This window comes from Hemitrygon akajei, chromosome 1, assembly GCF_048418815.1.
Source record: "Hemitrygon akajei chromosome 1, sHemAka1.3, whole genome shotgun sequence".
NCBI classification, from domain to species: Eukaryota; Metazoa; Chordata; class Chondrichthyes; order Myliobatiformes; family Dasyatidae; genus Hemitrygon; species Hemitrygon akajei.
The window spans coordinates 173,397,642-173,420,146 of NC_133124.1; the positions used below are offsets into that span (position 1 = coordinate 173,397,642).

Here is a 22,505-nt window from a genome sequence, read left to right on the forward strand (position 1 = left end):
CACTGAACACAACAAGTTCCAGCAACAAGCTGTGGCTGGTGTTTGGAGAGGGAAATAGCCCTCACTGTGGAATGTGAGTGGGTGGTCTTAGGCCAAGAGTTCCCTCGAAATCTATTTATTTGTTTATTGAGATACAGTACTGAAAAGCCCCTTCCAGGCCTTCGAGCCACACCGCCCCGCAATTCCCCAGTTTAATCCTAGCCTAATCACAGGGAAATTTACAATGAGCATTAACCTACTGAGCGGGACGTCGCTGTAGGGGCATCAGCAACTAGTCCCGAGTGTGAATCCGGCCAGCTCCTTGCACGCTTTCCATCAGTCCATGTTGGTTTGAGCAAACATATGCTGTGGAAATGGAAAATTGTGCTGCCTGATGCACCTCAAGGCAAGAACTGACCTTGATATCCCACAAATCCAACCCCCCTCACCCACCTATATCTCCGGTGCCCACATCGCCATGCTGATTTTATGGTGAGTTGTTGTTCTGATGCTTTCGACAGATTGGAGAAGTTGTGAGGATGGAGAAAGTTCCTTCTTCTTGTGGGCATCCTGGCTTGTGTGTCCGTTTAATTTACCATTTCCTAAACTGGTGTTGTTGTGGACAGTGAATAATGTTGCCAAAAGATTAGGCGGGATAGAGATCAGTTGCAGATGGGGCAGAGAAGTGGCAGATGGAGATTAATTGAAGCAAGTGTGAGGTGTTGCAGTTTGGAAGATCAGGTGTAAAGTGACAGGAACCCTTAACAATGTTGCTGATCAGAGGAATCTGGGGATCTGAGTTCATAGCTCCAAACAGTTTGATAGGCTGGGAAAGAAGGTGTAAGGCATGTTTGCCTTTATAAGTTCTGGAGTTGAGAAGTTATGTTAAAGGTGAATAAAGTTTCAGTTAGACCCCATGTGAACTATTGCATTCAGTTCTGTTCACCGCATTATCGGAAGGGTAGAGAGGCTTTGGAGAGGGTGAAGAAGAGGATGTTGTCTGGATGACAGAGCAGGTGTGATAAAGAAAGGTTGGACATACAGATTGTTCTTTATTTGTCTTTATTAGATGCCCCACAAAATCTCTCAATCACTTCTCTCAACAATGTGAACAATTCTTGGGTGAATATGAAAGATGCATTGCTACATCTCTAAGTACAAATACAAAGTCAGTGGACTATTTATCCTTCGATACACAATACACACTCAGTGGCCACTTTATTAAGCACCTGTAAACCTGCTCGTTAATGGAAATATCTAATCAGTGAATCCTGGGGCAGCAACTCAATGCATAAAAGCATGTCGACATGGTTAGGAGATTGTGTTGTTGGTCACACCAAATATTGGAATGGGGAGGGAATATGATCTAAGTGACTTTAACCATGGAATGATTGTTGGTGCCAGACAGGGTGGTTTGAGTACAAAGTTCAAAGTAAGATTTATTATCAGAGTACATACATATCACCACATACAAACCTGAGATTCCTTCTCTGCAAGCAGACTTAGGAAATCTGTAGAACTGTAACTGTAAATTGTAAAGATCAGGAACTGTTAACTGTAAACAAACTGTGCAAATGCAGATATAAATCAATCTTCATAAATAACAAGCATGAAATAGCGATATACAGAGTACTTAAATGGGTGTAACTATCCACTTCTGTTCAAGAGCCTGATGTTTGCAGAAACTGCTGATCGTGTGGAGTTTTCATGCACAATAGACTTTAGAGTTTACAGAGGATGGTATGAAAAACAAACAAAAAAAACCCAGTGAGTGGCAGTTCTGTGGGCAAAGCACTTTGTTAATGGGAAAGGTCAGAGGAGAAAAGCCAGACTGGTTCAATCTGACAGGAAGGCGACAGTAACTCAAACAATCACACGATACAGCAGTGATATGCAGAAGAGCATCTCTGAATGTGGAGGAGGGGGATCCAACACATCAAAATGGAGACAGCCTCAGTTTACAGAGAATGGAAAGGGGTGTCCCACAGAGGACAGCTGATGCTTCAGAATAACACTGGACCATTACAGTATATCAGTGCTACCAACATCTCCTGCCTGTTTCTTCCTAGATAAGCCTGAGATTTCTCGGGACTCAGGATGCATTCGGACTCCCGAGGTCATCACATGTGTGTGTGCAGCCAGATCAAACCCACCCGGAGAGCTCACCTGGCATCTCCCCCTCGCCAACCTCAGCGGGAACCAGACGCACGGTCGTTTCCAGACGTGGCAGGTGGCAGACGGGCAACTGGTGACTGGCTCGCTGACCTTGGGTGTGGACGAGGGAGAGGAGGATGTGACCGCCTTCTGTACTGTCCAAAACCAGCATGGAGAGGTCATGTTCACAGTTTCCCTGTGGATGACAGGTGAGGTTGACTAATGAATAATGGTCATTGTCACATTGCTAGTCATGGGATCTTGCTGTGTACAGACTGCTGCCCTGCTTCCCTTGGGACCAGATCACAAGCTGAGGAACACATTGAGATGGTGAAATGGGAATCACACTGTTCACTCTCCTTTAAGACCCCACTGCCTTTATCCAAGGATTTAGGTTTTTCTCTCAATGTGTAAAGGACAAAGCCCAAGTAAAATTGGAAATGAATACATGGATCTCTCTCTCCCACAGCACGTTGGCACTGAAAAGCCGAATGTCCTGGATATTACATCAGAATCAGAATGAGAATCAGGTCCAATATCACCGGCACATGCTGACAAATGTGTTGTTCTGCAGCAAGACTACATGGCAATGTACAGTACAATATCTATAAATTACAGAGAGAACTATATACCGTGCCTATAAAAAGTATTCCTCCCCCCCCTGAAAGTTTTCATGTTTTATTATTGTACAATATTGAATCACAGTGGATTTAATTTGGCTTTTTGACACTAATCAACAGAAAAAAACTTATGTGTCAAAGTGAAAATGGATCTCTGCAAAGTAATGTATTTTAGTTACAAATATAAAACACAACATAAGTGATTGCATAAGTATTCACCCCCTTCAACTCAGTATTTAGTAGATGCACCTTTGGCAGCAATTACAGGCTTGAGTCTGTGTGTATCGGTCTCTTTCAGCTCTGCACCTCTGAACAGTGCAATTTTTCCCTGTTCTCCTTTACAAAACTGCTCTTGCTCTGTCAGACTTCATGGAGATCGCAATTGTACTGCCTTTTTCCAGTCCAGCCATAAATTCTCAATTAGATTGAGGTCCATACTGTGACTTTGCCACAACAGGACATGAACATTGTTGTTTTTAAGCCATTTCTGTGTAGCTTTGGCTTTATGCTTGGGGTCTTTGTCTTGCTGGAAAAGAAATTTTCTTCCCAGTCCCAGTTCTCTAGCAGACTGCATCAGGTTTTCCAACAGGATTCCCCTGTACTTTGCTGCAATGATTTTACCCTCTACCTTCCAAACCTACCAGGGCCTGCTGCAGTGAAGCATCCCCACAGCGTGATGCAGGCACTGCCATGTTTCACTGTGGGGATGGTGTGTTTTTAATGATGTGCAGTGTCTGGCTTATGCCAACAATAGCATTGATTCTGATGGCCAAAATGTTCAATTTTGGTTTCATCACATGATAGAACCTTCTTCTACCTGACTTCAGAGTCTCCCACATGCCTTCCAGCAAACTCTAGCTGTGATTTCATGTAAGTTTCTTTTCAAAAGTGGCCTTTGTTTGACATTCTCCCATACGCTGAAACTGGTGAAGTACCCGGGCAACAGTTGTTGTATGCACAATCTCTCCTATCACAGCCACTGAAGCTTGTAACTCCTCCAGAGTTGTCGTAGGTCTCTTGATGGCCTCCCTCACTACTCTTTTTCTTGCACGGTTACTCACTTTTTGAAGACAGCCTGCTCCAGGCAGATGTACAGCTGTGCCATATTCTTTCCATTTCTCAATGACTGATTTAACTCTTCTCCAAGGGATAGTCAGTGACTTGGAAATTTTCTTGTATCCTACTCCTGACTTGTACTTTTCAATAACCCTATCAGGGAGTTGCTTGGAGCATTCTTTTGACTTCATGGTGTAGTTTTTGCCAGACCCCTGACTCACAAGCAGGTGGACATTCCCGACACAGGTGTATTTTTACCACAATGAATGAAAGCACCTTGACTGTACACAGGTTTCCAAAAACAAATCTCCATGTAACTAATTATGTGATTTCTAAAAGCAATTGGCTGCACCAGTGATGATTTGGTGTGCCATTGTTAAAGAGGGGTGAACATTTATGCAATAAAATATTTTGTGTTTTGAATTTGCAATTTCTTTCTATCTCTTTGCAGAGATCCGTTTTCGCTTTGACATTAAAGAGTCTTTTTCTATTGATTAGTGTCAAAAAAGCCAAATTAAATCCACAGTGAATCTGTGTTGTAAAACAATAAAGGATGAATACTTTTTATAGGCATGATATATATTTATAGAAAGTAACTTGAATTAAATAAGTTGTGCAAAGGGAGAGCAAAACAAAAAGTGAAAAGAATGGTGAGGCAGTGGCAGTGAGGATGAAGCTGTTCCTCACACATGAGTGTGTGTCTTCAGGATGTACTTCCTCCTTGATGGAAGCATTGAGAAGAAATCATATCCTGAGTGGTGAAGGTCCATAACAACGTCTTTGTGAGGCTTCAACTTTTGAAGATGATTTCAGTACTGAAGAGGCTAGTGTCCATGATGCTGCTGAGTTTGGAATTTACTGCAGCTTTTTTGAGATCCTGTGCAGTAGCCTGTCCATAAATGAGAAAGGGTTTGACTTGTACAGTGGACTATTCTGAAGCTGTCCTGTTGCTTGATGTTACAGGTGGAGTCTCTGCTGTTTGGACCACAGTGTTACTCACGAGCAATGTCATTCTCAGTATGCTACTGGCTGGGTTCTTCATCTCCAGGTACATCCAGAAGTAAGTCCAGATGAACGTTCAAGTTCGGTTTTATTGTCGTTTCAATTGTATACATTTATACCATGAAATGAAACAACATTCCCTGGACCAGGGTATACAAAACAGTGCATATAACACACACACAGCACATAAAACAACATTACCAAATAAATTAACAAATAATTAAATATATTCTGTAAGATTAACATTGATCATAAGGTGCATTAACAACACTTCATAAATGATGAGACCTGGGTGGTGTCAGGGAGTTCAGTAGTGGGGAAGAAGCTGTTTCCCATCCTCACAGTCCTTCTCATAATGCTACGGTTCCTCCTGCCTGATGGTGGGGATTGGAGGGGGCAAAGATGGTAAAAGAGGTTGTGAGACGGATGGGAAAGATCTTTGACAATCCTAAGGGTCCTGGTTAACATCTTTCCAATTGCTGTACCAGACAGTATTGCAGGTGGTCAGGATACTCTTGATGGCACTCCTGCTAAAAATTGGTTAGAATTGAGGGAGAAGGTAGCCTCAAACACCTCAGTCTGTGAAATCCTGGCTGAGGAATATTCAGCTTCTATTCAAACCCTACCCTCTGTTGTCTGCCTGTGGGTGACTGCTTCGATCGGGTCTGCATCTGTTCCTGTCCATCTCCCTTACTGACTGGGAGCCAACAAACATTCACGTTCATTGTTACATCCTACATGCTGGTGGTATACAGTGCCTATAAAAAGTATTCACCCCTCCTTGGAAGTTTTCATGTTATATTGTTTTACAACATTGAATCACAGTAGATTTAATTTGGCTTTATTTGACACTGATTGACAGAAAGACTCTCACATGTCAGAGTGAAAACAGACCTCTACTAAGTGATCGAAATTAATTACAAATGTAAAACACAAAATAAGTGATTGCATAAGAATTCACGCTCTTCATGTCAGTATTTAGCAGATGGGCCTTTGGCAACATTGACAGCCTTAAGTCCGTGTGGATAGGTTTCTTCCAGCTTTGCACATTTGGATGCTCTGATTTTTCCCCATTCTTCTTTAAAAAACTATTCAAGCTCTGTCAGATTGCATGGGGATCATGAGTGAAAATCCCTTTTCTAGTCCGGCCACTAACTCTCAAGTGGAACGAGGTCTGGACTCTGACTTGACATTACATTTGTTGTTTTTAATCCATTCCTGTGTGGCTTTGGCTTTATGCTTGGGGTCATTGTCTTGCTGGAAAACAAATCTTCTCCCAAGACCCAGTTCTCCTGGGAAATGAGGATTTTCCTGTATTTTGCTCATTCATTTTACCCTCTACCTTCACAAGCCTTTCAGGGCTTGCTGCAGTGAAGCATCCCCTCAGCGTGTTACAGCCACCACCATGTTTCATGGTAGGGATGGTGATTTCTGATGTTCAGTTTTGGGGTTATGTCAAACATAGCATTTAGTCTAATGGCCACCAAGCTCACTTTTGCTTTCAATCTACCATAGAACCTTTTTCCAGCTGACTTCAGAGACTCCCACGTGCCTTCTAGCCAATGCTAGCTGAGATTTCATGTGAGCTTTTCTCAACAGTAGCTTTCTCTTTGCCACTCTCCCATAAAGCTGGGACTGGTGAAGCACCTGGGCAACAGTTGTTGTTTGCGCAGTCTCTCCTATCTCAGCCACTGAAGCTTGCAACTCCTCCAGAGTTGTCACAGGTTTCTTGGTGGCCTTCCTCACTAGTCCCCTTCTTGCACAGTCACTCAGGTTTTTGAGGATGGTCTGCTGAGGCAGATTTACAGCTGTACCATATCCTTTACATTTCTTGATGATTAACTTAACTGTTCTCCAAAGAATATTCAGTAACATGGAAAAGTTCTTTTATCCATCTTCTTTTATCTTGTGCTTTTCAATAAGCTTGTCACAAAGTTGCTTGGAGTGTTCTTTTGTCTTCATGGAGTAGTTTTTGCCAGGATACTGACTCACCAGCAGTTGGAGCTTCCAGTTAAATGTGTATTTTTACCACAATCAATTGAAACACCCTGACAGCACACAGGTTTCCATTTAACTAATTATGTGACTGCAGAAACTAATTGGCTGCACCAGTGATAATTTGGTGGTCATTATAAAGTGGGGGGGGGGGTGAATATTTATGCAATCAATTATTTTGTGTTTTATATTTGTAATTTTGTAGAGATCTGTTTTCATCTTGACAATAAAAACAGTATTGATCAGTGTCAAGAAAGACAAATTAAATCCATGTGATTCAATGTTGGAAAACACTGAAACATGAAAACTTATGGGATGGGGGTGTGAATACATTTTAGAGACTGTATACTACAATCAACTGAAATATCTTGACAGTACACAGGTCTCCAAAAACAGATCTCCACTTAACTAATTATGTGACTTTGAAAACCAATAAGCTGGACCAGTCATGATTTGGTGTATCACATTATACGGGGTGAATACTTATGCAATCAATTATTTTGTGTTTTATATTTGTAATTAATTTAGAACACTTTGTAGAGATCTGTTTTGCATCGTGACATGAAAGAGTCCTTTTCTGTTGCTCAGTCAAAAAGGCAAATTGAATCCATTGTGATTCAATGTTGTAAAACAAGAAAACATGAAAACATCCAAGAGGGGGTGAATAGTTTTTATAGGCACTGTATATGTTATGGCAATTAGCAGCAGCACTGTACATTACAGACATGACAAAATAATTTATTAAGAGACACAGCACGGAACAGGCCTTTCATTCCCAAACCCGAGCCGATCACAGGACAAGTTACAATGACCAGTTAAGCTGCTAGCTGGTACGTCTTTAGAATGTAGGAGGAAACTAGAGCACCCGAAGGAATCCACGTTGTCACGGGGAGGACGTACATGGTGTCTGTATGTTATACATAACTTACATGATAAAATAAACCAACCTAAACAAAGGGAGCTCCAGATCCAAAAGCACGATGAGGGAGACTGGGAATTCCCTGCCTTCCAGTCTGGTCCTTGTCATCCCGTGGTCACACAGCGCTTGGGTGGTCACACCTTGATCACTGGTCAAAGAATACGTACACGACACTGGAAGAACTCAGCAGGTCAGGCAGTATCCATGAGAAAAGTGTAGCCAACGTTTCGGGACGAGACCCTTCATCAGGAATGGGGAGAAAGAGGGGGCCGAAGCCCAGTAATAGAGATAGGGGAGGGGGAAGGGCTAGAGGCGCCAGGTGGAGAATCAATCGGAAGAAGGATAAAGGGGGGAGGGGATAAGCATGAAAGAACTGTAGAGATAAAGGAGCAGAAAGTTGAAAGGGGAGAGAGGCAGAGAGAGACCTGGGATAGGGGGAGGGGGAGGGAATTACCGGAACCTGGAGAATTCAATGTTCATACCACCAGGCTGGAGGCTACCCAGACGGTAGATGAGGTATTGCTCCTCCAACCTGAGTTTGGCCTCATCATGGCAGTAGAGGAGGCCATGTATGGACATATCTAGATGGGAATGAGAGGCAGAGTTGGGTGGCAACTGGGAGGTCCTGTCTGTTGTGACGGACGGAGCGTAGGTGCTCGACGAAGTGGTCCCCCAATCTGCGTCGGGTCTCGCCGATGTAGAGGAGGCCGCACCAGGAGCACCGGATGCAATAGACGACTCCAGCAGACTCACAGGTGAAGTGTTGCCTCACCTGGAAGGACTGTCTGGGGCCCGGAATGGTGGTAAGGAGGGAGGTGTGGGGACAGGAGTAGCATTTGCGCTTGCAGGGATAAGTACCGGGTGGGAGTTCTGTGGGGAGGGACCTGTGGACCAGGTAGTCGCGGAGGGAACGATCCCTGCGAAAAGCTGAAAGGGGTAGAGAGGGAAAGATGTGTTTGGTGGTGGGGTCCTGTTGAAGGTGGCGGAAGTTGCGGAGGATAATGTATTGGATCCGGAGGCTGGCAGGATGGTAGGTGAGGACAAGGGGAACCCTGTCCCTGTTGTGGTGACGGGAGGTTGGGTTAAGGGCTGAAGTGCGGGAAGTGGAGGAGATGCGGGTGAGGGCATCAAACTTCAACTCTGCCTCTCATTCCCATCTAGATATGTCCATACATGGCCTCCTCTACTGCCATGATGAGGCCAAACTCAGGTTGGAGGAGCAACATCTCATCTACCATCCGGGTAGCCTCCAGCCTGGTGGTATGAACATTGAATTCTCTAATTTCCAGTAATTCCCTCCCCCACCCCTTCCCCCATCCGAGCTCCCTCTCTGCCTCTCTCCCCTTTCATCTTTCTGCTTCTTTATCTCTACAGTTCTTTCATGCTTATCCCCTCCCCCTCCCCTTTTATCTTTCCTCTGATTGGTTTTCCACCTGGCGCCTCTAGGCCCTACCCCCTCCCCTATCTCTATTACTGGGCTTCGGCCCTCTTGTCCCCACCCCCATTCCTGATGAAGGATCTCGGCCCGAAACATTGGCTACTCTTTTCTCATGGATACTGCCTGACCTGCTGAGTTCTTCCAGCGTCGTGTACGTATTCTTTGATCCACAGCATCGGCAGTTGTGTTTTTATGTTTTGATCAGTGGTCAATTGTCAACACCACAGGTGAGGTGTCCAAACGAAGAAGGAAACTATTAAACTTTCAGATATTTCTCTTATCTCTGAGTGGAGTAGAGTTAATTGAGGTGATGGGAAGGTGGAAGTGGGGAGGATGAGGGTTGGGAAAAGGGAAGGGAGTGGGTGGGGAAAGCGGGGAGATGGGAAGGAGGAAGGAGGAGGTGGGGCAGAGTGGTGCTGAGGGTATCAAATGGTCTGGATGTCGCAGTGGGGTGAGATTGGGGTGTCGATTTGGCTGACAACAATGCTCTGTAACTCTAGTCCAACCTTCTGCTGTTCCAGGCGGGATGCACGGACCAAGGAGAGAGCCTCGGAGACCCTGGACACGACCGTCAGCTCCACTGCACACTTGACCACACCTCAGGTACAGGTCAGAGTTCAGTCCAGTAAAGGGCAGGACACCGGGAGCACAGTGCTGCGGGGGGGACATTGAGGGGGGATTGCTCACAGATTACTATGGCCTGGGGTTTAGGAGCATGGGTGAGTGAATGAGAGGGAGGGAAGGAGCAAAAGTGAGGGAGTGTGAAAGAGAGATGGAGGGAGTGAAAGGGACCGAGATAAGGTGGCAGAGGTGGAAAGAGAGAAAAAGGAGGAACAAGAGAGTAAATGAATGAAATAGACAAAGATAGGAGACTCGCAGGGAATTGGGAGGAGAGAGTAACTGAGAAGAAATGAGGGAGGGGAGGGGAAAGAACAAGAGGACTGTGCCCACAGCAGGGTTCTAGCCTGTTATTCACTAGCCAGTGTTCAGCGTTTTAATATCTTTGTCCTCAGTATTCAAAGTTTAAAGTAGATTTATTATCAAAGTGCATACATGTCACCACAATCCATCCTGAGATTTATTTTCTTGTGGGCATTCATAATAAAAACTAAAAAACAAAACAGAAGCAATTAAATATCCACACATCATTGATGCAAACAACTAGTGAGCAAAAGATAACAATCTGGAAATACAAAATAAAAAGTAACAATACACAAATAAGTAATAAATATTGAGAACCTGAGTTGTAGAGTCCTTGGAAGTAAATCCAGAGGTTGTGGAATTAGTTTCGTGATGGGGAGTGAGCAGTTCAATGGTGTTTGATGCAGAATTGAGATTTGCTTTTATTTCTGCCGCAGGACACGGAGAGGCAGAGGACGAGACAGATCCCACAGGAAGTTTCACCAGTAACGTCCGTTGGACAGGGGGAGGAGTGTGACCCAGTGTACGCCAACCTGCGGGAGCTGCCCGGTGGTGGGGGCCCTGCTCGCAGTGGGGAGACGGTCATATACTCAGAGCTGCACTTCCGATCAATCGGGCCAGCCTGAGGTGTCACAGCGCTAGTGGCCAGGGGATTCGGGGTGGGGGTTGTCGAGAGCCTTCTGGTTCTCGGGAAGAAGGCCAATGATATAGGGAACATTGTAACCAACTACACAGCAGGATCCCACACAGCACTGGGTCCCACAGACCCAGGTTACCACCTACATTCTGATCATGTTCATTCATATTAACAGAAACTAGAGACTCGTTAACTCAGACAAATAAAATCACATTGCTTCAATTCAGGGGTGGGAGGCGCAGGGTGTGCAGTGAGAAGACAGAATCACTCACGCAATGCCGCTCCGGGGTGGGGGGAGCTGTTGAGGGGGTAGTACAACGGGGGTGGTGGTGAAGAGGATGCACCACGTTGTGGAAAGGGTGGGGAGGAGGAAACACAGTGTTGTGTGAGGGGACTGTGAGGTGAGTGGATCGTGGTGTGAGAGGGACTGTGAGGAGGGAGCCCCATGGTGTGGGAGGGGAGGTGAAGAGAGATCACCGCACTGTGTGAGGGGAGGTGTGGAGTGAGTGCCGAACTGCGTGAGGGGAGGTGTGGAGTGAGTGCCACAGTGTGTGAGGGGTGGTGTGGAGTGAGTGCCGCTCTGTGTGAGGGGAGGTGTGGAGTGAGTGCCACACTGTTTGAGGGGAGGTGTGGAGTGAGTGCCACACTGTGTGAGGGGAGGTGTGGAGTGAGTGCCACAGTGTGTGAGGGGTGGTGTGGAGTGAGTGCCACACTGTGTGAGGGGAGGTGTGGAGTGAGTGCCACACTGTGTGAGGGGAGGTGTGGAGTGAGTGCCACACTGTGTGAGGGGAGGTGTGGAGTGAGTGCCACACTGTGTGAGGGGAGGGGGGAGTAAATGCCACACTGTGTGAGGGGAGGTGTGGAGTGAGTGCCACACTGTGTGAGGGGAGGGGGGAGTAAATGCCACACTGTGTGAGGGGAGGTGTGGAGTGAGTGCCACACTGTGTGAGGGGAGGTGTGGAGTGAGTGCCACACTGTGTGAGGGGAGGTGTGGAGTGAGTGCCGCTCTGTGTGAGGGGAGGTGTGGAGTGAGTGCCACACTGTGTGAGGGGAGGTGTGGAGTGAGTGCCACACTGTGTGAGGGGAGGTGTGGAGTGAGTGCCACACTGTGTGAAGGGAGGTGCTGTGCTGCGGAAGGGGAGGTAGCCATTTCCAGGGGGGCTAGAGATATTCGATCAAGCCGCTGTGGGAAGAAGTTGTGGAGCTCAGGAGTGGAACGCCCCAGTTTCACCACGTTGGAATCAAAATCTGGAGATCTCCTTCTGACCAAGATCAGTGACATTTGGCAGTATAACATCGACAAATAGCAAAGGTTTGACATCCTCATTGAGATCCGTTACGCTGAAAAGGAAATTACCTTCCGGTTTGACTAGCTATTCTCTGATTGAATAAGCAATAGTGAAAAAGACAGTGGTGTTGGCATTGAGGGACACAGAAAGGAAACGAGGTGTTGCACTCCTAACCGAAGAATGAAAACTGGGCATTTCTAAAACACAATTTGTCAAGCTATCGTTAATGATAGATCATGGAAAAGGGAAAATGAGAAGGGGACACTGCACTGAGAAAGGGGTGGGGAGGAGGGAGAACCTCGTTGTGGGAAGGGAGGTGAGGAGGGAGCACCGCGCTGTGGGAAGGAAGTGAGGAAGGGGAACTGTGCTGTGTGAGGGGAGTTGAGGAGGGAGTATTAACTGTCCGACATGGGTCTCTTTAGAAGCTAACTCCGTTAATAAATTTTTATTATTTCTCTTCTGGGATCCTCACTCCCCTTATCTTTTTGTAAACTAACTGAAAATTTGGCAGTTAAACATACTTTGAGGATCTGGGTACAATTTAGGAAATTCTTCGGTCTATTGAGATTTTCTTTGTCTGGTCCCATTTGTTTTAACTATTTTTTTAAACCTTCAATGACCAATTCAGTTTTTAAAGAATGGGATAGATGCTTTCAGGATTTGTTTGTTGGAGGAAGTCTTCTTTCATTTGAGCAAATGTAGCTAAATATAGTTTACCCAAAGATAATTTTTTTCATTATTTACAAATTATAGTCTTTCTGCGTTCTCAACTATATACATTTCCTGTAAGTTCTGATAAGGACTTGAGATGTAATTTTTAATTTGAAACCTTTTTATTATGGTTCAATATCCAATATTTATGGTATGTTGTTGGGAATGAGAAAGGTTCCTTTTGACAAAATTAAAAATCTTTGGGAACAAGGTTTACAGACTTCAATTTCTGAGGAAACTTGGAATGAAATTTTAAATTGGTTAACACTTCATCGTTATGTGTCCGTCATTCCCTTTTACAATTTAAAGTGGTTCCTGGAGCTCACATGTCTAAAGATAAGCTATCTCATTTTTATTTGGATATATCCTCTTTGTGTGATAGATATAATGATGGAGAAGCTTCATTAATTCACATGTTTTGGACATGTTTGAGCCTTGAAAGATACTGGAAGGGAGTATTACAAACTTTCTTGGTAGTTTTCAAGGTAAATTTTAACCCTCACCCTTTGACCGTGATATTTGGTGTTGTTGGAGGAAGAGACTTTATTTTTGAGACACCTGACTTGCATATTACTTTTGCTTCTCATATAGCCAGGAGGGTGCTCTTGCTTAAATGGAAGGATGCTGTTCCGCCTACTCATACTCAGTGGTTACGGGATGTTATGTCATGCTTAAGTTTAAGGAAGATCCAATGTTCAGTTTTTGAATCTAGCCAAAACTTTTATACATTGTGGGGACTATTTTTGAGTTATTTTCAAAACCGTTGATTTGTTGTAAAGTACAGATGGTGGCTAATAATATATTTTATTATATGATAAGGGGTTTTCCCCCTTTTTCTTGCTTTTCCTAACAGCTCTGACTTTGGTAGTGGGTTTAGATATTTTTTCTGTATATCAAAATTATTATATTTCAATATTATGATTTAATTTTTATGAATACAATGTTTTGTGATTGTAACTCTATTTTTAGTGGAATGTATTTGGTACTATTTTGTATTTTCTTTTGACTTATAATATATATCTTCTTGTACTCTGTATTCACATGCAGAAACTAATAAAATATATTGGAAGAGGAGGGAGCATTTCACCTTCTGAGGTAGGTGAGGGAGCTCTGCGGGGTGAGAGGTGAGGTGAGAAGGAAGCACTGTGCTGTGGGAGGGGAGGTGAGGAAGGAGAACTGCACTGTGGGAGGAGAGGTAATGTGCTTTGAAGGAACCTCTGAAAGTTCAACACTGTTGGGAAGAAGGCACTTGGTTCCCTTCAGCCGAGGGGTGGGGGGCTGTGGCCAGTATTCATCCCTCTACTTAGAGATGACTTGGGTCACCCTCACTGCTGTGGACTGACTAGTGCGTTCCCCACGTGACAACAGTGAGCGGACTTCAAAACCTTTGAGTGAGGGGGTGGGGTGATGTTGGGATAAATTGGAAGGGTTTCCCAGATGGCTGCTGGGTCTCTGTACTGATCTCCGCCAGGTTACCTCCTCATGCTGGAGTCAGAGACAGAGGCAGATTAAACGGGGCTGTGAGGAGGACATAGACCATGTGGGGGTGGGGTGGGGGGTGGGTGCAACGTACAGGGACAGGCTGAGTGAGTGGGCCCAGACTCTGCAGATCCAATATCATTTGGGACAGGAAGACAAATATTTTGCTTTGTAAAGTAATGAGACGTTTTGAATACAGACATCCTTTTACCCAGGTTTCGGGAATCAATGTTCAGTTTTAGTCTCCTTGCTGTAGGGAAGAGTGAAGATGAGTTTTGCGAGGACATTGTCAGGACCCAAACAACTGAGTTATGGAGAGAGGATGAACAGTCTGAGATCCGGAGAGCAGGAGAATGAGGTGTGACCTTATGGGGTTGTGTAAAAGTATGAGGGGCACAGGTAGGGTGAATGCACAGTTTAAGGTGAAAAGGGAGAGGTTTATCAGGGACTCAGGGGGCATCTTTTTCAGCTAGAGGCTAATCCACATATGAAATGAGCTTCCAGAGGAAGTGGTTGAGGCAAAGATGCCTGGACAGGTGCATGGACAGAGGGATATGGGCTAAAGGTTGTTTGGATGGTACTCATTGTTGGCATGGACCAGGTGGGGGGAAGGGCCGGTTTCCGACCTTGTGACTCGATGGAAGTTGTCGTAGTTCACTGTGCACGGGTTGCTGATGGTTACAACGCAGGTACGCTGGGCATGTGAAGGGAAACACTGCATTGGCACTAATTGTATGGGGGTCCAAGTTCAAGGGCAGATATCTTGCCAAAATCATACGTGCTCCTCAAACATTGACCTGTTTCTCCTTGCACAGAAGGTGCCTGGACGGTTGGAATATCGCAGCCAGCTCTGGGCTCCGTGTGAAGGGGAGTCTACTCACGGGGTGGTGGGGGCTCAGACACTGCCTGTGTTCAGTGATAGTACTGATTTGTTGGATATTAATGGAATCGGTGGGCATGGGATTAGGGGAAGGAAGTGACGATCAGGTCATAAATCAGTCATATTCATTGAATAGTGGAACAGAGACGGTCTTGTCCTGATATTACGGGTTATGTGGTTTTCTGCTGCTGTAGTTCACCCATTTCAAGGTTCGGCCTATTGTCCACTCAGAGATGTTTTCCTGCACATCACTGTTGTAACATGTGGTTATTTGAGCTACTGTCGCCTTCCTGTCAGCTGAATCAGTCTGCCCATTCTTCTCTGAATCTCTCATTAACAAGGCATTTTCCCTCAAAATTGCAGCTCACCAGTTTTTATTTTTTGTTTGTTTGTTTTCACACCACACACTGTAAACTCTAGAGACCGTTGTACATGAAAATCCCAGGAGATCAGCAGGGTCTGAGATACTCAAACCACCCTGTCTGACACCAACAATTATTCCACAGTCAGTCACTTAGATCACATTTCTTCACCACTCTGATGCTTGGTATGAACATCTTGACCATGTCTGGATGCTTTTAAGCATGAAGTTGCTGTCAGGTGACTGGATCTCCCTAATAAAGTAATCACTGAGTGCATGTTCCACAGAGGATTTGTCTAATGTTACATTTATTAAGAGTGGGATTAAAGGTCTATCAGTTTTACATCTCTGAACCGTTTGCCTCTATTGGATTTCCTTCCTCTCCTTGACAATGCAGCTCCCTGTCCCAAATTTTGCCACAAATTGTCCCATCAAAGCTTTGATTTCCTGCAATGTGGCATCTAAGGTTATTGCAGGAGATAAAGAGGTGCAGGAGATAACACAGAAAGTCAAGGTGGGCTGGCTGATGGGGAGAAAGGGAAGGACTAACCAATCTGGTGAGGAAGATGTGATGAATGGTTTGCCACAAAGGGCAGTGTGCAGCCTCGGATTTTCACATCAGAGCCAAAGCAAAAGCTAAAGAAAGCATTTGCTGCCACCTTCATCCAGAAGGGCTGAGCTTGTCTTCCTGCAGTGGGTGATGGACTTCACCCTCCTGTACTGGTCCCCAGCACAATAGACACAAGTCTGGAGTGGGTGATGGACTTCACCCTCCTGCACTGGGCCCCAGCACAATAGACACAAGTCTGGAGTGGGTGATGGACTTCACCCTCCTGCACTGGTCCCCAGCACAATAGACACAAGTCTGGAGTGGGTGATGGACTTCACCCTCCTGCTCTGGTCTCCAGCACAATAGACACAAGTCTGGAGTGGGTGATGGACTTCACCCTCCTGCACTGTTCCCCAGCACAATAGACACAAGTCTGGAGTGGGTGATCGACTTCACCCTCCTGCACTGGGCCCCAGCACAATAGACACAAGTCTGGAGTGGGTGATGGACTTCACCCTCCTGCACTGGTCCCCAGCACAATAGACACAAGTCTGGAGTGGGTGATGGACTTCACCCTCCGGCACTGGGCCCCAGCACAATAGACACAAGTCTGGAGTGGGTGATGGACTTCACCCTCCTGCACTGGGCCCCAGCACAATAGACACAAGTCTGCAGTGGGTGATCGACTTCACCCTCCGGCACTGGTCCCCAGCACAATAGACACAAGTCTGGAGTGGGTGATCTACTTCACCCTCCTGCACTGGTCTCCAGCACAATAGACACAAGTCTGGAGTGGGTGATCGACTTCACCCTCCTGTACTGGGCCCCAGCACAATAGACACAAGTCTGGAGTGGGTGATCGACTTCACCCTCCTGCACTGGTCCCCAGCACAATAGACACAAGTCTGGAGTGGGTGATGGACTTCACCCTCCTGCAATGGTCCCCAGCACAATAGACACAAGTCTGGAGTGGGTGATCTACTTCACCCTCCTGCACTGGTCTCCAGCACAATAGACACAAGTCAGGAGTGGGTGATGGACTTCAACCTCCTGCACTGGGCCCCAGCACAATAGACACAAGACTGGAGTGGGTGATCGACTTCACCCTCCTGCACTGGTACCCAGCACAATAGACACAAGTCTGCAGTGGGTGATGGACTTCACCCTCCTGCACTGGGCCCCAGCACAATAGACACAAGTCTGGAGTGGGTGATTGACTTCACCCTCCTGCACTGGTCCCCAGCACAATAGACACAAGTCTGGTGTGGGTGATCGACTTCACCCGCCTGCACTGCTCCCCAGCACAACAGACATGACTGGAGTGGGTGATCGACTTCACCCTCCTGCACTGGGCCCCAGCACAATAGACACAAGTCTGGAGTGGGTGATGGACTTCACCCTCCTGCACTGGGCCCCAGCACAATAGACACAAGTCTGGAGTGGGTGATCGACTTCACCCTCCTGCACTCGGCCCCAGCACAATAGACACAAGTCTGGAGTGGGTGATCGACTTCACCCTCCTGCACTGGTTCCCAGCACAATAGACACAAGTCTGGAGTGGGTGATGGACTTCACCCTCCTGCACTGGTCCCCAGCACAATAGACACGTCTGGAGTGGGTCATCGACTTCACCCTCCTGCACTGGGCCCCAGCACAATAGACACAAGTCTGGAGTGGGTGATCGACTTCACCCTCCTGCACTGGTCCCCAGCACAATAGACACGTCTGGAGTGGGTGATCGACTTCACCCTCCTGCACTGGGCCCCAGCACAATAGACACAAGTCTGGAGTGGGTGATCGACTTCACCCTCCTGCTCTGGTCCCCAGCACAATAGACACAAGTCTGGAGTGGGTGATCGACTTCACCCTTCTGCACTGGGCCCCAGCACAATAGACACAAGTCTGGAGTGGGTGATGGACTTCACCCTCCTGCTCTGGTCCCCAGCACAATAGACACAAGTCTTAAGTGGGTGATCGACTTCACCCTCCTGCACTGGGCCCCAGCACAATAGACACAAGTCTGGAGTGGGTGATGGACTTCACCCTCCTGCACTGGTCCCCAGCACAATAGACACAAGTCTGGTGTGGGTGATCGACTTCACCCGCCTGCACTGCTCCCCAGCACAACAGACATGACTGGAGTGGGTGATCGACTTCACCCTCCTGCACTGGTCCCCAGCACAATAGACACAAGTCTGGAGTGTGTGATGGACATCACCCTCCTGCACTGGGCCCCAGCACAATAGACACAAGTCTGGAGTGGGTGATCGACTTCACCCTCCTGTACTGGTCCCCAGTACAATAGACACAAGTCTGGAGTGGGTGATCGACTTCACCCTCCTGCACTGGGCCCCAGCACAATAGACACAAGTCTGGAGTGGGTGATCGACTTCACCATTCTGCACTGGGCCCCAGCACAATAGACACAAGTCTGGAGTGGGTGATGGACTTCACCCTCCTGCTCTGGTCCCCAGCACAATAGACACAAGTCTGAAGTGGGTGATCGACTTCACCCTCCTGCACTGGGCCCCAGCACAATAGACACAAGTCTGGAGTGGGTGATGGACTTCACCCTCCTGCACTGGTCCCCTGCACAATAGACACAAGTCTGGAGTGGGTGATCGACTTCACCCTCCTGTACTGGTCCCCAGTACAATAGACACAAGTCTGGAGTGGGTGATCGACTTCACCCTCCTGCACTGGGCCCCAGCACAATAGACACAAGTCTGGAGTGGGTGATCTACTTCACCCTCCTGCACTGGTCCCCAGCACAATAGACACAAGTCTGGAGTGGGTGATGGACATCACCCTCCTGCACTGGTCCCCAGCACAATAGACACAAGTCTGGAGTGGGTGATCGACTTCACCCTCCTGCACTGGGCCCCAGCACAATAGACACAAGTCTGGAGTGGGTGATGGACTTCACCCTCCTGCACTGGTCCCCAGCACAATAGACACAAGACTGGAGTGGGTGATGGACTTCACCCTCCTGCACTGGTCCCCAGCACAATAGACACAAGTCTGGAGTGAGTGATGGACTTCACCCTCCTGTACTGTTCCCCAGCACAATAGACACAAGTCTGGAGTGGGTGATCGACTTCATCCTCCTGTACTGGGCCCCAGCACAATAGACACAAGTCTGGAGTGGGTGATGGACTTCACCCTCCTGCACTGGGCCCCAGCACAATAGACACAAGTCTGGAGTGGGTGATGGACTTCACCCTCCTGCACTGGGCCCCAGCACAATAGACGCACGTCTTCGGCCGGTTTAGTTGACTCCACAATATCAACAAGAGATGACATTGGGTACAGGAAAAACCATGGTTCCTGATGACATTCAGGCAATGGTACTGATGCCCTGTGATCCAGAGCCTGCCACCTTCTTAGCCAGACTGTTCCAGGGCAGCTACGTCACTGGCAACTATCCATCAATCTGCCTGAGTAGATCCTATCCACACTGAACAGGACACATCTAACCTGGCCAGTTGCTCGGCAACAACCTGCTCACAGAAGCTGTTCCTCTAAAGTCACCTCCTCTCCAGATTTCATCACAGCTGGGATCCAAACACAGACAAGAGAACCAAACTCCCAGGGTGAGGTGGCATTCTCTACCCTCAACATCAGAGCCGCATTTGATCAAATGGCCACTGGACCGCCATTCATATTCCACTCTCATTCCCATTGATTCTAATCTTGCACAGTTCAGTCAAGCACTGGTCTCAGTTACTTCAGGTCATTCTCCTCATCAGCCCGCAGACTCTGTCATACCAAATGAGATCTCAAACAGATTACGGTTTGGAAATTATCTCTGGTTTAGTGGGTTATCGGGAGAGACCTCATTGTGTGCACCTTCAGTTGCTCTGATCAAACCATTCCTGACCACGAAACAGAGCGAAAACAGTTTACAAAGTGGTGGTCACGAGAACAGGTTCACAGATGACAGCTTCGATATCATCCGGCATAGATTTGCCTACTTCCACATTCCTCAACTCATGTCTGTTAACCGTTTTGCCAATTTTAATTCCGTTATGGTCAGTTTGTGGCTGTCACCAAGATGGGTGGCATGGTAGACAGTGAGAGCATCTAGATCAGCTGGGAAAGTGGGCAAGGGACTGGCTGATGGAATCTAAATTGGATAAGTATAAAGTGTTGTAGTTTTATCAGTTAAACCAGGGTAGGATTAATGGCAGTCTCAGGGATCTGTTGTAGAATCTAGTTCCCAGAACATGGAGATACAGGTAGACAGGATAGTGAAGAGGGTGATTGGCACACTGGACTTCATCGGTCAGGGCAATGAGTACAGGAGTGGGATGTCATGTTACAGTTGTACAGGATGTTGTTGGGACCACACTTAAATATTGTGTGCAATTCAGGACACTCAACTATAGGGAGGATGTCGTTAATCTGGAAAGGGTACAGAAAAGATTCACAAGGATGTCACTGGGACTGGAGAGACTGAGTTATAAAGAAAGATGAGAAAGGCTCAAGCTTTTTCTCTTGGAGCTTAGGAGGCTGAGAGCTGACGTGATTGAGATTTATAAAACCTGAGGGGCCATAGATAAGGTGGATGGTCATGGTGTTTACACATGCATTCAGTAGTTTTAAGGTGAGAAAGAAAAGATTAAAGGGTACTTAAGGGGCTAGTTTTGACCAGACTGAGGGTGGGAGGTAAATGGAATGAACTGCCAGTGGTAGCTACAGAAGCAGGTGCAATTAGGTTGTTTAAAAGGTATTTGGATAGGAAAGCTTTAGAGAAATATGGGCCTAACGCGGGCAAATGGGACTGACTCTGATATCTTGCTGGGCATGTGGAAGTTGGGTTGAAGAGTCTGTTTCAGTGCTAACTCTAATTACATTCAATCGCCACTTTATGAGGTATACCAGCTCATTAATGCAAATATCTAATCAGCCAATCATGTGGCTGCAACTCAATGCATAAAAGCATGCAGACATGAGGATTGGAGGATAGCCAATGTCATTCCACTGTTTATGAAAAACTCTAAAAATAAAGCAGGAAATTATAGGCCAGTGAGCCGAACATCATTAGTGGTGTAGGGTGAGGTAATTGGTGGAAATGTACAGAACATCATTCACAGCCACTGACATTCAGATGGGGGTCGCTTTAAGAGGCTGGTCTGATGTGATGATGTAATTTGGTAAAGTACTTTTAGCATGCTTTGTCTTCCGTGTTAGGAGTACAATAAATCAATTGCTGTGGTTTTTCTAAAACATAAAATGCCTCCACCATTTTTATTTGCAAAAACTCACAATGGTGACCCTGATGCTCCAGGACGATTCCAGAGTTGCTGAACATGTCAATCAACACAGTCGCTTTGAAACTGCCAGAGTTTAGAGAGTAAAATGCTTGATATTTTACGGCCAAGGCCCAATTAGCATTGTGAGCAATCACTGCTGACTCAGCAATTCCGTGGCTGTGAGCGTGGTGAGTCTACTTGAACACCTGCCTGAACACCAGGAATTCCAATCGCTGAAAGCTCACCTTTCACAGACATTTGGACTACTGGAGTCTGATCACGCCAGACAGTTCCTCTCCTTGCACGGCCTCAGGGATGCTAGGCCGTTGGAGCTAATGGACCGCATGCTGTCTCTCCTGAGGAATCACCATCCTTGTTTTATTTTCAAGAACTCTTCATGCAGCAAATGCCTGATCAATTTCACGTAGCCCTCGCTAATGTACCTGTGAAGGACTAAACGGAGCTTGCTAAAATGGCTGATGGTCTACACTGAGCCAGGGAGCAGTAGGTCATTCCTCCTCCTTTTTCTACCTCAATAAGTCCGGTCACCATGTTTGCTTGACCACCTTGCAGCTTCAACAGTGCCAGCGCATTGGACATCAGAGTTTGTGAACACCATGGGTTCCAGCTGCCAGAGTTGACTACTATTCATTACAGATGCCCTTTCAGGCTGATGCTTCCTGTGTGGCACTTGTGCTCAAGTGAGTGTGCTGCTACCATCACCTATGGATTAGAAAGCGAAGAGCAGCGAAGCCTTGCTGGAGGCCATCAACACCAGTAGGATCCAGACTCACGGGACACATTGGGTGACGCTCTGCTTCACTTGTCGACGTTACACATGGGACTTCTTCCTGGCTAAAGTGGCTAGAGCACTACTCAGTGTAGATTTCCTGAGTGCTCAAGGACTATTAGTCAATCTTAAGAACTGATAGCTTCTGGATGTCAAGGACTTTAGTCATTTTCCCTGCTCCCCCAGTACCTTCCCCACAATTACTCTGTCAAGCATATGTGAGTTTACTCAACTGCTGGATGAATTCCCAAACATCACCACTCACCTCTCCACTATCGCCACAAAACATGGGGTCAGGCACCACGTCCTACAACTGGCCCACTAGTCCATGTGCTGCTGTGTAGACTGGAGCCAGAAAAGCTGGCAACCACGAAGGCTGAGATTGCCAACATGAAAAGAGTTGGCATTGGACACAGGTCAAATAGTCCCTGTGCTTTGACCCTCAATATGGTCCCTAAGTCTGATGGTG

The 22,505-nt window shown here is 46.6% G+C and overlaps 1 protein-coding gene across 1 annotated transcript in view; it reads left to right on the forward strand.

Annotated features, from left to right (window-relative positions):
- Window positions 1–10,943, forward strand: part of LOC140736806 (sialic acid-binding Ig-like lectin 13) — a 51,001-nt gene extending 40,058 nt beyond the window's left edge. The window contains exons 5-8 of the mRNA XM_073062780.1: window positions 2,049–2,342; window positions 4,773–4,869; window positions 9,685–9,766; window positions 10,522–10,943. Of these exons, the coding sequence (XP_072918881.1) occupies window positions 2,049–2,342; window positions 4,773–4,869; window positions 9,685–9,766; window positions 10,522–10,710 (662 nt within the window). The 3' untranslated portion in view covers window positions 10,711–10,943. The remainder of the gene's footprint in view (window positions 1–2,048; window positions 2,343–4,772; window positions 4,870–9,684; window positions 9,767–10,521) is intronic.
- Window positions 10,944–22,505: the final 11,562 nt, after the last annotated feature.